Genomic DNA, 16,846 nt, shown 5'->3' on the forward strand with positions numbered 1-16,846 from the left:
TTCTGAATATTCCCATCTTTTCCAGATTCTAATTTTTATATACTTTACTTCATTCTTCTTCTTTAAGAAATTCTTGGTATTCACTGACTTTTCATTAGATATCTAGATACCTGGATTAATGCCAGTTTCTACTGTACCACATATTCCTCTTTCTTAGTTTTCAACCTCATTTTTTTTTCCCCAGAGTGTATCCTTAAGAAACTACCTCTGAGGGGCACCTGGGTGGCTCAATGGGTTAAAGCCTCTGCCTTCAGCTCAGGTCATGATCCCAGGGTCCTGGGATGGAGCCCCGCATTGCATAGGGCTTTATGCTCAGCCAGAGAGGCTTTCTGCCTCTCTGCCTACTTGTGATCTGTCTGTCAAATAAATAAATAAAATCTTTTAAAAAAATAGAAAGTAAGAAAGAAACGACCTCTGAAGGCTCATGTGAGATGCAAACTTTCTAAGTTATTGTATGTCTGAGATGACTTCAGTTCACTCTTACATTTCATTGTATTTTATAAAATCCTAAGTTGAAAATCATTTTCCTTGAAATCTGGAGACTGGATTCACTGTCACCTAGCATCCATTGTTACTGCTAAAAGCCCAATTGCTATCTGATTCTTGTTCTATTGTCATTGATTTTTTTTTCTTCTCTCTGTGCATTTTTATTATCTTTATTTTTTGTGTTACAGCATTATACAGCATTATGTTTAGGTGTGTGTGCATGTGTGTGCATTTTCTTTTATCTCATGATTTTGGTTTCTGCCTCAGTTCTGGAAGATTTCCTGCACTTTTCTTCCAAATGACTTTTCATTTCTGTGTGTGTGTGTATTGGGGGGAGGGTAAGATCATATATGTATATTTGCTTTCCAAGTCTTTTTTGTTTTCAGAAGGTAACGTTTTCAGAACATCTGTTGTATTTCATGAACATAACATCTTTAATCTCTCTAATTATACTTGTGATTTCTTAAGTTTTGTTTTTTTTTGTTGTTGTTGTTTTTTTTGTTTTGTTTTATTTTTAAGTTTTAGTCTGTTGTTCCAGTGATCCATTTTTCTGCCTGCTTCCATTAGTCATTCTCTTTAGGCTGTAGGATTTCCAACAATTTCTGGTGATCTTTGGTCATCTGCTTACATTTAAGAAAAAAAACAACAGGAAGGGTGAGTCAGAGTTCTGGGTACTTGGAGAAGTCTCAGGGAAGGAAAGCTCTCACTACAGAGTGAATGGCTAAGGAGACTTTACATAGGTGATCTACCCAATCTCAGACTGAAGACTATACTCCAGAGTGCTGATTCCCACATTACTGCTTTTGCTTTTTGTATTTCTTTTGATAAAAAGTTTGTGCTTGCATATTTTATTGTCAGGCCTTCAGTTTTCTTCAGGTTTTCACTTCTGAATCTCACTCATATCTTTGTCTACCTGCCATCTTTGAGTTTGGTTATCTCTAGGATGATTCACTGTCTTCCTGCCTCTGCACAAAATTAAGGCTAAACTATATGATCAGGGCGCCTGGACGGCTCAGTGGGTTGGGCCTCTGCCTTTGGCTCAGGTCATGATCTCGGGGTCCTGGGATCGAGTCCTGCATCAGGCTCTCTGCTCTGCAGGGAACCTGCTTCCTCTTCCCTCTCTCTGCCTGCCTCTCTGCCTACTTGTGATTTCTCTCTGTCAAATAAATAAATAAAATCTTAAAAAAAAAAAAAGATTAAACTACATGATCAGTTAACACTCTTACCTCAGAATTTTGCCTTCTAGAAAACTACTGTAGGCCTGTATCTTTAGAAAGTATTTATTATCATGTTAAGTCTCCAGAGCAAGGGACAACAAATGTACTTGAAAGCTCATTCAGCCATCTTGAACTTTGTTTCTTTATTCTACCAACAAGTTGATGATACACAGCTCTTCAGTGTGATACTTTGTTGTATAAGCCTGTATAGCACTTTGTTGTATAAGCCTATACAACAGGATGAAACCTGTACTACACTTATTTTAGAGACCTGGTATAGAATTTTACATCTAAAAATCTATTCCAAAAAATAGTATCAGAAATGAAAAATAATTTTCCTCACAGCTGCCTTAACTTAGGAATAGATGAAAATTCAATATTCTAGTAATTGTACTATAGTACATATTGTGGCATATTTCTGGGTGGGGAAAAATAGCTTAAATATAAATGTAGACCTCCCCTCATCTTAGTTAAAAATGTATTGGAAAAGAGGTAGAAAGAAAGGAACAAACATGTTAGCTAAGAGTGTGTATCTTCATGTGGTACAATTATTTGTGGTTTCTTCTTGTTGTCTGTATTTTCTTTTTTTTTCCCCTCTAAACAATATATACAAATATCATATAATGAGAATATGTAAAGAATAAATTTACATCAGAATTTTATGTAAGTAAGGAAAATTGTTCATATTTCTGTCAAAATAGCATACGTTCAATGGAGAGTTTTCAGAATTGAAACTTGAAAGTGGTTGATAGTCACCCAGTATTTGGAATAACAGTAATATTGAAAGATTCTATCCTGACCCTCGGTTTGTAGTCAGTATAATTTTTATTTATTTTTCCTATAAACAAAGATAAGTTTACTCAACCTTCTCTCTTCCCTTTTGCTATTATCATGCAAGATTTACTTCATTTGAGTGGGATTTTCATTAAGATCTGTAGCTTGCCAGACTTGGTCATGAGCAATGCCTTTGAACTTTTTTTTTTTTTTTTTGGTAATTCATAAACTGAATAGAAAGAAAAGAAAGCCAGAATTTATCAAAGAGTAATATTAATCTGTTACAACGCTTATTTTACAAACTGAGAGTGAATTTATTTATAACCTTCAGAGGGTTAGCCCTGAGTTTTCAGCAGTGAACATTTTGGTGGCCTGGCTGCACCGCCTGCATCAGTGGTTGTCAACTCTGGCTATGCATTCAAGTCACCTAGGAGCTTTTAAACCTCTGCGTCTCAGCTCCCAGGAATCAGTTTTACTTGGTCTGAGTAATGAATTCAGGATGCATACTTTTAACTGTATCCCAGGCAAATATTAAATGTAGCTAGAATTAAGAATTTCTAGCCTAGGAGCACCTGGGTGGCTCAGTGGCTAAGTGTCTGCCTTCAGCTCAGGTCATGATCCCAGGGTCCTGGGATTGAGCCCCACATCTGGCTCCCTGCTCATTGTGGAGCCTGCTTCTTTCTCTGCCTGCTCTGCAAGCTGCTCCCCCTGCTTGTGCTCTGTCTCTGTCTCTCTTTCTCTGACAAATAAATAAATAAAATCTTAGGGGGAAAAAAAAAAAAAAGAATTTCTAGCCTAAAACATGTATCTTGATTTCTCTCTGAGGACATTGTTAGGATACTTTTTCATAATTTTTTAAACAATGAGCTGTGTTATTTATCGTAGCACTCTGAATTACTGCAAATTAGTCATGTTTCTTACAATACTCACTTTTGTGTGTGTGACATAAAGACAGTGCTGGCTTATTAAGTTTCCTAATTAAAAGAAGACAGCCACCAGCAGTTTCATTTCATATAGAACATCAGTATTAAAGAGAACATTTCATTAGAACAAATACACTCAATCAGAGTACAAAGGTCTTTCCCATGGTAATTAATTCTGAAAGAGGTTATTATTGTTATTTTTCTGATAAGACAAAAATAAGAACAAAAACCTTGTCCAAAATATCCATACGGTTGATGTAGTTTACATAGCCCTTTTCATAATAATTTTCCCAAACTAATACTAGTTAATAACCTAACAATAACTCTAGCCATGCAAGCCTTTCCATTCAATTTTATGCATCTTATTTTTGATAGTGAAATAATCATGATAGTGTCATCACAAATGTTAACATTTTCTCTAAATGCTTAATGTAATTGGATGTGCTAACTCCATGAATGTTTCTCTCCTTATTCTAGTGTGTCCCAATCATCTGACACACTTGACCTGTGTTCCTGTCTCTTCAGGCATTGTACCTCACAGTCAATACTTTAGCACACCCAGCATCGATCTACCATTCATTCAACTTAGGGAATTGTCACAGCTTCTGAAGGGGTAAATATGCACACACGAGGTATTTCCCTTTACAGTGAACGTGAGAATGCAGCTCTCGCTGACGGTATCATCACCAAGCATTCCAAGAATCCATCCTGGTGTAACACCTGGCTGGAAAGTACTCCTTTTGAAACAGCCACATATCTAAAATGTATATGATTTTATCCCTTTTGAGAAGACATCAAGCAAAATGATGTCAAATATACCAAGAGTGTAATTAAATAAAGCATGAGTGTTTTAGCAATACATCCTTCCTTTTAAAGTCAATGAAGTTACATTTTCTAATTTTGCTTTTAGAGTGCAGACTGCCAGCTTCTAGCATTGGTTTGGTTAACGACGCAGTGTTGATTGTTGGTACTTGTTTTTAAGTACCAACAGGCCCTAATACAATTTTTGGAACCTGATGGATACATCTAATTAATGGCTTTTTTTTTTCTTTCCAAGAGAAAGTGAGAGCACATGCACATGAGTGTGGGGGGAGGGGTGAAAGAGAGGGAGAGAGAGAATTTTAAGCACATTCCACACACAGTACTGAGCCCAATGTGGGGCTTGGTCACAACGACCCTGAAATCATGGGTCCTGATCCATGATTTGGATCCTGATCCATCCACCCTGATCCAAAATCAAGCATCAGACACTCAACCACCTGGGCCACCCAGGATCCCCCTGTACTTTTTTTTTCCCACAGTGTACTACTTTGAACTGCCCCATGAGACTATCAGTGCTGTGGCACAGTTAACTGCATGTAGTCAGTGTTTCTTTGAGGATGAGTATATCTCACTGTTCTAAATGATAGCTATGGAGGAAGGAACATTTGTGGTCCTGTTGATTCAGAGCTGGACATTTCCATTAAGACTGCCTAACAGGATATAACTGTAATATATTATGGATGAAATGTTGTTTTCCCAGCCAGACATTGGTCAAATTCCCATTCTTATATCTATGAGCTGTGTGACTGTGGCATATTATTTACCACTCTGAACCTCAGTAATCTTATAAATTGGAATTAATGATCCATACTTTGCAAGACTATTGAGTTAAATGAAGAGACATAACTCCATCACTCTCCTAGCACATCATAGAGATTCAACAAATATCTGCTCATTGCTTTATTCACTCACTCATTAAGCTTATCTTTTACCCTAAATTTTGCTAGGCTCAGAGATATCTTCACTAACCATTCTCACCAAAATGTGATTTTTATGGCAGAGTGGAATAACAGTAATTTACTGAACACTTATTACACAACTCTGTATCTGCCTTACCTCACTTAATTCCCTTAACAATTCTTTGGATTAGGTACTCTTATTAGCCTCTTTTTATACCTGAGGAACCTGACTGGCCAAGAGATAAAATAACTTGCCAAATGCCATACATCTCCCCAGGGGAGAGTTGAGATTTTTAACCCAGGAAGTCTTCATCTTTCATCTTCTCCCTTAATCATCATAGTAGGAATCACAGTCTATGGAGATGAAAGGTGGTTAGTGATGTCCATAGAATACCAGCTCTGCAATGATAATAACTATGAGGCTGCGAGCAGCAAAAGATGGGGTTAACATTGCATGATATAGTATATTTGGGAGATGACTGACTGAAGAAGGCTAATCAGGTTGGGAGTTTAGAATTCCGTTCTTCCATTTTCTTCCGTCATTCTTTATATTGCTGTCTGTGAGCCTTTAAGTCTTCTTTTCTTTTCTTTTTTTAAGATTTATTTATTTTAGAGAGAGGTTGGGGGGAATAGCAGGAGAGGGAGAAATCCTCAAGCAGACTGCCCGCTGAGTGGGGAGCCCAACATGGGGCTGGTTCCTATAATCTTCAGATCATGACCTGAGCTAAAATCAAGAGTCAGACACTCAACTGACTGAGCCACGCAGGTGCTCTGAATTCTACTTTTCATAGAACAGCTCACAGAGCCAAAACACCATTCTGCCTTGTGCCCTCAGCCACACAGACAGACACAGTCTCTCTCTCTCTCTCTCTCTGTCTCTCTCTCACACACACACATACACACACACTGTTATTCTGGAAAGTGCCAATCCATGTAATGGATTTGAAATCCTGATGTGACGATACTCTTGTCTATCAGTCCTGGACGCCCTGCTATAATCATCCATCCTTTCTCTTGCTAGTATTCTGTAAAATGACAAGGACAGAGACATCCATATTAACAAGTGACTGAGAGTTGAGTCTGCTCACACTCATGCTGCAGTAAAAACAGATAACTTTGAAGTAAAATAATCAGGGCTTACTAAAACCAACATAATTTGAGTCCAACCAACTAAAATATACATCTCTCTAATCTTGTGAAATCAACATTTCCTTAATGCTATGAAGCGAGTCCCTTAGGAAGTGATTTATATTAGAGTGGTAAGATAATTTGTTTTCTGTGAGCTTAATCATTCAGCTTGCTGCAGTGTTCATTTTATTTCTTAAAATGGTTACGTTCAAATGAGTATGCGGCGATTTTGATTTCATTCTATGATACTTGATAATCTCCAATAATTTTTCATAGTTTTTTCAAATAGCATTTCATATTAAGATGGCATTAAAAAACTTCATAGTAATATTGCCAGCCTATTTCAGAATCACAGAAATAAGGGAATTACACTGAAAGAAGAGATTGTTTTCCAGGAGCGACAGCCTCACAGTCACTGTACATCTTTTCAGTTGTTCGTTAAACCCATTATGTAAGTCCTCTGGGCTCAATTTTCCAATTATTTTTGGAACCTGATACTGTTGAGCAGTTGCTGCCACAAGCCTTGTCCAATGTTTTAGTCTCTGGGTAGATCAGCATCATGACTTCCTTCCTTGTTGTCTCTGCTCTGATGCTTGCCTTCTTATGGCCTTTTTCCATACAGCAGCTACAGGAAGCTTTCATAAGAGGAGAATGAAATATCATCATTTCTCTACTCAGTCCCCTCCCGGTTTCCCACTTCATGTAAAATGTAAACTCCTTACTGGAGCCTTCAGAGGCCTTACGAGGTCTGGGCCTGCTCCAGCTCTAGACCATTTGCTAATGCTTCCTTTAACTCACAGAGATGCAGCCATGCCAGTCCTCTTTTGTTCTTTGTTCATGATAAATTTGCTCTTATCCCAGGGCCTGCCGCTGAGAGAAACCAGAGTCCTACAAGCTTCACTTTGTGTCTCCTAATCTTGACTTAAGAGGTATTACTGGAAATTATAAGATTTATTTTTTTTCCCTCTTTCCATTTCCAGAGGACAGAGACTTAGTCTTGTTGGTGCATACGGGCCAGAATCAAGAATAGTACTCAGCATGTAGTAGGTGTGTATAGAGTATTTTTAGGGTCACTGAAAGGATAGATGAATGGATGAAATGATACTGACAGACATATCTTTGGAGAATCTACTCTCCATTACTCCTTTGCTTTCCATGATGTCATTCATTGCTGTGATTTTCCCCACCAGTTAGGAGTCAGTGTTCTGTTATTTTTCTTAGTGAAGACCTAATCTAATGGTGTTACGCTTTTTCATGTAAGCCATATTATACAAACCATTTGTAGAGCATTTAAAAACTTAATAGCTATGACTATTCTTAAGTAGTAGGAGAATCCCTTTATAACAATATTCCTATGGGAAGTCCTCTGGAATATCCATTTAGATGCTTCCTACTTCCTATTATTATTATTGCACTTTGGTTATAATACTGTTATATTCAGTTCACTAGGTGATAATAATGGCTATTTATATCTTTTTCATATTACCTAATATATACTTGATGATGGATGGATGATTGACGATTGGGTGAATGTATGAAACAATAGATGTGGTTAGAATAAACACTGGCATGCTGACACAGTGGAAAGCATTTATCCTCAAGATCTGCTTAGTCATGCGGTTGACTGAATACAGCTCTGGCCATACCCTCAGTGTGACTGGCTAGCGTCAGGACTTTTGAGCAATGCGAGTGTTGGGAGAAATAGGCAGTATAGGAACTGCGAAGAATGATTAAGTCTGGATCTTCATTATCACCACGTTCTAACCACTGAGTAAACCATATATGGACCATTAGGTTTGTTCTTCATAGGAAACTTTGGTGGAATAATAATTTTAAAATCATGGAATTTATTAGCAGTCAGATCAGGTACTAACTCCATCAGTCAGTAGAAAGGTATACCATCTGTGCCTCAGGTTCCTGATTTATGAAATGGAGATATCAATATTATGGTTTGATTCTTTATAATATAAATGAGGATTGTTTGAATTAAGAGTTTTTGTGAGATGCAAATAAGACAATGTATGTTGGAAATATTCATATATTAATTCACATTAATTAATACAAAAAATTAATTTGGGTTTGCTGAAATCATCATTAGTTCTCTTTTCACTATATCAGGCTCCCTGCTTCAACATATTAAATGATTTTTTTCAGCTTTGAGAATCTTGGGGTTTTTTAATATAACAACTTTATTGAGATATAATTCACATACCCTACAATTCACCAATTTTAAATGTACAGCTCAGTGGTTTTTAGTGTATATAAATTATAAAGAATAAAAATAACCTTAAGCCATTACTATTATTATTTAATCATCAGCCCCAACTACTTTGGCAATCCTGGAATACAGTATCATTAGCAATGTATGGGATGGTCATACTGTTGGAAGTCAGTAGAGGCCAACTAATATGATCACTCACACATATTTAAAATTGCCTTAACAGTTACCTCATCAATTTCCAGATGCTCCAGCAGTTATATTAAAATGTAGCAAAGTAATGAAATGGCATTAAAATAAAGAAGAATTGAGCTGGAATAATTTGTCTATTAAAATTCCATTCTGAGAGCTGCTCTGAGGTTTATGTTGCAATCATAGGAGCTTGCTACCTTGATTGGTCCCCTTGAGTTTTGAACTGATACTGGTTTGCAAACAGAATTTGCAAGAGTTAATGGATTCCCACTCATCTCAACAAGTTTTCATCATAAATTATATTACTGATGCTTGGAAGAGGGTGTAAATTAAATTTTTAAATTGTTTATTGGCATACTCACGTTAATTACATTGTTTCCTATCCACCTAAGCTTTGAAGTGGAAGATATGACCTAGTTGTTGGTCCAAATTATATGATTAGTTTTGTAGATTCCTAATTACTAGAATTGTGAATTTAAAGAAAGATTAAAGAAAAAAATGTATATTTCTTCAATACCTTATATGTACAAATCACATAGATTTTTTATCCTTGAAACAGATTTTATTATTCCAGATTTTCATATCCACAGCCAGAGTGGCCCCTTTAAAACTTGAATTAAATTACATGAAACTTCTACTCAAAACACTTCAGTATTTTTGTAGGTACAAATAAAAGTCATAATCTGCATTATGGCACACTGTGTAAGCATCATCTGGCCCCTTACTACCACTTCTTGTCCCTCCCCTCTAACCCTACCCTCACCCTCCAATCCAGCGGCACTTGTTCCTTGATGTTAAGTATGCTCTCACCACAGAGCCTTTGCACTTGTTCCCTTCTCTGCCAGTAAATAAATGAAGATAAATAAAGATAACATCTTGCATGTTAGAAACGGGTATGTGCTAAAGAGTAAAACAAAGCAGAAAAATGATATCTTATGCTCAGTCAGCAGAATTTAATTAAGGATCAGACATAAGGTAAAAGAGAAAATGAGGAGTCAGGATGTTGGTCTCTTAGCTGGAAGAATGGAGTTGCTATTTATTAAAGTGGTAATTGTTTCTGTATTTTATTATCCATTGGCTTGGGGAAACATTCTTATGAATACAGATTTTTTTTTTTCTTTTTGATGACTTTTGGATCCCTCTCCAGTTTTGCCCATAACACATACTGACACACTTTGTTCCAAAAATTTTACTAATTTATATTGGTACAGAAAGCAAATGACTATTATCAGTTTCCCTAGTGTCCTCTCAGCAATGGATATTTTTAATTAAAAGTGAAAGATGCAAAAAACTATGTACTAGCATAAAATAGTACTTTTTTTATTTTAAATTCTTGGGCATGGAGACCATTAAACCACATAAAAATAAGTAAGTTTTTACTAAATTTATCTCATCTTTATTTCTTTTTTGTTGACAATTTTTATCTTTATCTATTAGGATACTAATATTTGTCTCCATCATCATTAACTGAAGGAGGCTAGAAAGCTATGTTTATAATTAGAGATTACCCTTTTTTATTCAACAAATATGTTACAATTTTTATGTAACCCAGATTTTTTTTTAACTTGTGAATATTTTATGGCTTCAAAGTTTCCTAAATCATCATCTTTCCAATGCTACAAGAGGCAGTATTACATAATGGCTAGGAATGTAAGATTTAGGACCAGATTTCCTGGGCTCTTCTTCTGCCACATACCAAACGTGAGACCCTAGGTAACTGCCTACATTTCCTCACTGGTAACAAAAGCTAGTAACAATACTTGTAAAGGATTTAGTCAAATGATATGTGGAAATAATATGGCACCCTTCCCAGTGCTTAGACCAGAAACATTGAAATTATTGTTGATTTTTCTCTTTTAGATGCCATAGCAAATAGAATTCTGTTAGTTTTCCTTTAAAAAAAAAAAAAAACACATCCTCAGTTTGACCATTTCTTAGTCTTAATACCACCCTGACCCAAAGCACATCCTCTCTACCTGATTATTGCAATAAATCTTACCTGGCTTCTTTGCCTCTGGCCTTGGCCCCTTCAGCCTATTTTCATGTCAGCTGACAGAGTGATTTTGTTAAAATCTGCTCAAATTTACTCTGCTCAGATTCATTCAATGGCACTCTGTAACTCAGAATGAAAACCAAAATCATTCTGATGGTCGCAAGCCCTCCCTCATATGTTCTTACTTCCTCCATTACCACTTTAACTTGATACCTTGTCACCTTTACTTTTGTTCATTCCTTACCTGTCACACTAATCTGTTTGTCTGTGAACAGATAAGAAAGGCATGCTCCCACCTCAGGGCCTTTGCACTTGCTGTAACCTTTGCCTGTGATGCTCTCCTACAGAGTTTCACTTACCATTTTGGCATCTTTGCTCCAGGTTACCTCAGGAAGGCCATCCTTAGCCACCTCATTTAAAATTGCAAATTGCTGCCCTCCCTGTTATCTCCTTGCCCTCTTTTTTTTTTTTTTTTAATTGACCATATCATCATTTAATAGATAGGGGTTATATTTGTTCTTTTCTTAACTTTATTACTTTCAACTTCATGAGGGTAAGGATTTTTGTTCATTGTGATTCCTACTCCCTTCAAAGTAGAATAGTCTCTGGTACACTGTGGATCTAGCTCAATATATTTATTTAATGAATGAAGAATACCTAATACATCTAGCAATTAAATAATTAATTAGCAATCCATGTGAAAAAGAAAACAAATCATTAGTTACAGGAATATTGTGTATAAAGTTAGTGTGAGAAAAAACTCCAGTATTTAACAAAAGAATATGAACTAAGTTAAGACATTTTTATATTCAAGAATAGTGTATGTTAAGTCAGTAAGAGTAGAGGTTTCTTGTTTCTAACATAGGAACACCATAGGGACATTGTAAAAGACAAGATAGGAAAGGGAAATTTACATTACAATGACAGGAGTTTGCAATCTTGCTAATAGTAAAAGGAAAAAAGATAACTATTATTATATATGGAAGAATCCTTCCCTATACTTTCAAGAAAAACAAGAAGAAAGGGAAACATACTTACATTCCTAACAATAAAAGGATATTTTAAAAATTATGTCACTATGATCCAGATTTTTTGAAATAACAAGTCCATCTTTTTTCTTTTCCTTTTTAAGTTAACTCCTATGATACACTAATGACCAAGTTGTTAGAGACTCTGTAGTAAATTGAACACATATGAAAAAGAGATTGAACATAGTCCTGGGATAATTTTCTCTAAATTCAGAAAAGTAAAAAGAATCACAAAAAGAAAGGAAGGAAGGAAAGAAAGAAGAGAAAGAGAAAGAAAAGGAGGGGAAAACCAAATGTGATGGAATTCAGGAGAGAAAATGGTCCATTCTATTTGGAGCTTTGGGGCAGGAAGGAGGAGAGGATCTGAGAAGCTTTCATGAAGTTGGTAGCATTTGGCAAGACTTTCAAAACTGAGCTTTCTTCCAACAAGATGATGATGTAAGGATGTTCCTGTTCCAGGAATATTTGTGTTATAGGAATTAAAGAGAAAGAAGAGAAAACTAAATTGAATTAAAATTAAGCAAAACAAAATATAAAAATTTCTGCCCAGAAAATGTAATTGTGAATGGAATAAGGTTTAAATGAGTGGAAAACTTCTATACATTGTATTTCTTGTATTCCGTGGTAAATGAGATGTATTAACATAGATTGCATTATCTCTTGTAAACACTAAGTTAGTAATCACACAGTTGTTAGAGCATAGAGGAAGACCCTTTGAGACCGTCTTCAAAAACCTCTTTACAGATGAGAAGAGAGACTGCCAGGGAGAGAACTGATGTAGGATAGGGCAAATTTAGGCTGAGGAACCGCCGTACTGTGACCTGCAGGGTGATTTGTGCTCCCAGCTTTCGCTACCCATTTACCTACTGCCATTTAATCACAAAGGTCTCTTCCTGTGTCTCCAATATCAAAAGAAAGAAAAGGATGGGGAGAGAGAGAGAAGGAGGGAAAGATAAGGAGACAAGGAGAAAGGTAAGGAAAGAGACAGAAGATGAAAGGAAAAAACCTATTGGCCTCAAAAAAGAGCGAAACTTTTGTGCCTTACAAACCAGCAAGCTCAACATGATGGGGTTTAGGTAACTGATCCAAAAAATTAACTCCAAAATTTCCTTTTTTTTTTTTTTTCACTCATCTGACACCCATTCAGAACAAGTCCAGGTTTTACACGTTTTTTCCTTCCGTCTATACCATTCTTCCTCCAGTTACCTGTGTGACTTCCTGCTTCATTTTCCTGCATCTTTGCTCAAATGTTACTACGATTCTCTGTACTAAAAGAGCACCCTCATTCACACCTGTGACACCTCTGTCCTTCTTTTCTGCCCTCTACTTTCTAGTGCACTCACCACAAAACATACTTACTATTTCCTTAATTTGTGTTGTTTATTGTTTTTCTCCTTGGACTTGAACGTTCTCTGAAGGCAGGATTCTGTTCGCTGCTACATTTCCAACTCTTAAAACTATGTCTGGCATATCATGGGTGTTTAATAAATAATTGTTAAAGGAATAAAATGCAATCTTCTTAAATCTAGGGAAAACATAATAGTATATTTACAAATGTCAGCTTTGGAATCAGATCTGGATATGTTTGAGTTCTAGATGCACTGTTTACTAAATTAGTGACTTTGGCATGATACTTACTCTCCATCTGCTTTAATTTATTTACTGTTTAATGTAGGTAAAAACCATACCCACATTTGTACAGATGTTATGGGGAGTAAAGGAAATAATACCTGTAAAGTTTCTGGCTCTTAGAATATACTCAACAACTGTTAACCATCAATCAGTGTTAGCTATTTTTAGTAGTTCTGGTTTTAATCCTAAGTGCTTAGAGCATTTAAACATAATTGGCAATTAATAACATACTACGACATAATATTACCTGTCCAGTCTTAATTCATACCACTACTCAGATTCTGATAGTCTAGCTGTACATGGCATAATATATGCTATAGCAGATTTTAAGACTCCTAATAAAAGACATTAGTGCATATATTATAAAAAATTTTCTATTCTAATACTACATCAAATGATTGAAATCTTTAAAGCGTTATACATAGTTGTCTATGTCAGAATTTATGTTTGATAGGTGTTAACAGATGGGATAAAATAGCTCTCCAAAACATTTTCATTTATTTGAAAAGGCTAAATATATTCGATTTTGTCTGTGTTTGAACTCGAAGAGGTACTTCTATCACACGGAATACAAATTGCTTGAAGCACGTCAGCAGTCTTTGGTTGGACTGACAGACCCATAGAGGTTTCTTGTTTTATACTGTTGCATTGATTATAGCTTGTTTATTGTTCATATATATTCTTACAAGGGCCTACCCTTTTTATAATTCTAGTGGTGATTAGTTTTCAGTATTTTCTTCTTATTTGCAGCTGTAGTTTCATTTCGATTTTATATTTTTAAAAAGTTTTTCTTGTAACGTTTTTGAAAATTGCTTCTATGATTTCTCAGACTTCTGTCCCACTTGAGTTAAATTCACATTTAGAAAACTTTCCAACTTTTAAGAAAACAAATTCTCAAAATTAATACAGTTTTTAATTAAGCAAATAAATGCTTGGGAATCTGTTGAGTTTTTAGAAATACCTTTATCTGGGGCACTTGGGTGGTTCAGTAGGTTGGGCGTGTCTGCCTTTGGCTCAAGTCATGATCTCAGGGTCCTGGGATGGAGCCCCAGGTAGGGCTCCGCGCTAGGCAGGGAGCCTGCTTCTCCTTTTCCCTCTGCAGATCCCCCTCTTTGTACTCTCTCACTCACTCACTCCTCCTCTCGCTCTGAAATAAGCAAATACAATCTTTAAAAAAATATCTTTATCTTCATGTTCAAAAGAGTTGATGAGTTTGCATGGTTCTAATTTTATTTTCAAAAAGTTTAAGTCCACTAAACAGCAGAGATGCATTTAATTTTTATGAAAGTTACTATAGTTTCATTATTAATCCACTACAGGGAAGCTTTCATGTTATTCTACAGCCCTTTTTTTCTTTTCTTTTTTTTTTTTTTTTTTTTTTTTTGCTTACTTTTTGGGTAGATGGGTCATAAGAAAGTTATACTTGGCTAAACCTTGGAAAAGCTTGAATAAAAGAGAGATTAGTACATTTAAAGAGAGAGAAAAGGAAGAAGGATAAAAGTGGATATAATTTTCTCTTTCTCTTTTCTAGCTCTAGGGAAAGATAAGGATTACATGGATGAATCAGAACATGCTAATTATGACCGATCTCGGCTAATCAAAGACTCTGTTCCCAAAGATAATTCTGAATCCAAGGCAAAATTGTCTAAGGTAATACAAACTAAACTATCAATAAGTCACTTGAAAGTAACATTTCTAAAACCTTTCAATTCTTTTCAATATTAATGTATATTGTGCTGGAGAGAAGAGGGCACACAGGTTAATATGTATTTTTAAGGACTTAAAGATGGAAAGTTGTATGTAGACATCATATTGCTTTATGTTATCAACATTTTTTTAAATTCTGAAACATAAAATTAACCTTTAGAGGGTTATTAACTTATTTTTTCATACTTTTTGAAAGACAGCATGATTTCACGAGAGCATGGAATGGACCCAGATTTGAATTCTAGTTCCATGCCTTACTATTTGTGATCATTTGAGCAGGTTAATTAAAGTTGCTGAGCATTGTTTTTCTCATCTGTAAAGTTGTATTATGTTGTCTGCTTGACAGAATTCTTTGATGAGTGCCTGAGATAACCGTGTGAAAGTATTTAGAGCATAGGAAAGACTGACTATATAGCAGGTTTTTATAACAACCTGGAAGCTGAGAACACCTCATTAAAACTCTAGTCCATCAGCAGATGGGTAACTGGGCTAGAGTTCAGTTTTTAAAAACCCTGGCTGCAGCAATGCCTTCATCCCGCAAACAAAATGATTTTGTGGACTCTTCAAAGCATCTGAGTTTGGTCATTCAATACCAAATACTGTCCCTTTTTGGTATGTTCCAAGGAAATATCTGGCTCAGTCTAAGCCCACTTTTTCTTCTTCCCCATTATTTTCTATTGATTAAAGTGGGAATGCCTTTGTAAAAGAAATTTGCGGTTTAACGCAGGAAATGACTTAGCTTTCACTGTCACTGCATGGCAAATAGTCTCATCTTTGAAAAAGTATTTCTCTAATACTTGATTGGTTTGGCCTGAATTAATTTTGCAAATCCCTTCATTAGTCACCACTAAAACATCAGAGAAAAAACATGACAAAATTTAAATATTACCCTCATAAATTAGACCAACATTAATAAATAGATGTAGAAATAAATGCTGGTGTCAAATTTCTTCATTCCTCTTTTGTTTTGTGTTAAGTGGGGTCAGTATTTTGTGCCAATAATTCTTAGGTTATCTTTACAAATCAGGGGTTCATCTACCCACTGTTTACTTCATCTGCTTTCCTGTGTCTGTCAGATCAACATGGTGTTTAGAATGTTTCTGCTATCTGTAAACCATTATTCCAAGTTCACCTGAGAGAAGGAGGAGTTATCGGAAATACTGAGAAAAAACCCAGATGTTGTTCCTCAAGATTCCCGTAGCACCAATAAGAAGACAAACATAGTATGATTTAAATAATTAGAAAAGGAACTAAGATTAAATAAACTCTGTCTTATCTGCTTCCCTAGAATTTACCACATGCACCAAAGATACCTGCCATGTCATTTCTATTCAAGAGTAGCCATTTCTCAGTCTCACTTTGACTAGACTTGAACTGTAGAATATGAAAGTTAAGAAGAAATAGTTAAGGGGTATCTGGGTGGCATAGTTAGTTAAGCAGCCTACTCTTGATTTCAGCTCAGGTCATGATCTCAGGGTCGTGGGACCAAGCCCCAGATTAGGCTCTGCACTCACAGGGAGACTGAGTCTCTCTGCCCCTGCCCCTTCTCTTGCTTTTTCTCTCTCTGCTTCTCAACTAAATAAATAAATCTTATTAAAAAAAAAAAAAAAAAAAGAATAGTTAAACCTGCTTGCATATTTTATTTTTAATGTTAAAATAAGAGAATGGTGTGTGATGATAACAGACCACAGTTGTTCAATCCAAGAAATGCTAGTGTAATGTCTTATTGAATCTGTCCAAATACATACTTTTCTGCTATTGCACTTCTACTCAAAATGTGAAAAGAAAAAAAAAGTAATGCATCACCTGAATGTTTTTAGACTCATT

General features: G+C 35.7%; 1 protein-coding gene across 3 annotated transcripts in view; it reads left to right on the plus strand.

Annotated features, from left to right (window-relative positions):
* LOC116881433 (anoctamin-3) overlaps positions 1 to 16,846 on the plus strand; it is a 284,096-nt gene that overhangs the window by 104,182 nt on the left and 163,068 nt on the right. For all 3 annotated transcript variants that reach the window (XM_032881227.1, XM_032881226.1, XM_032881228.1), the window contains one exon: positions 14,844 to 14,962. In XM_032881227.1, the coding sequence (XP_032737118.1) occupies positions 14,844 to 14,962 (119 nt within the window). The remainder of the gene's footprint in view (positions 1 to 14,843; positions 14,963 to 16,846) is intronic.

Source organism: Lontra canadensis, unplaced genomic scaffold (assembly GCF_010015895.1).
Source record: "Lontra canadensis isolate GAN:19392208 unplaced genomic scaffold, GSC_riverotter_1.0 scaffold74, whole genome shotgun sequence".
NCBI classification, from domain to species: Eukaryota; Metazoa; Chordata; class Mammalia; order Carnivora; family Mustelidae; genus Lontra; species Lontra canadensis.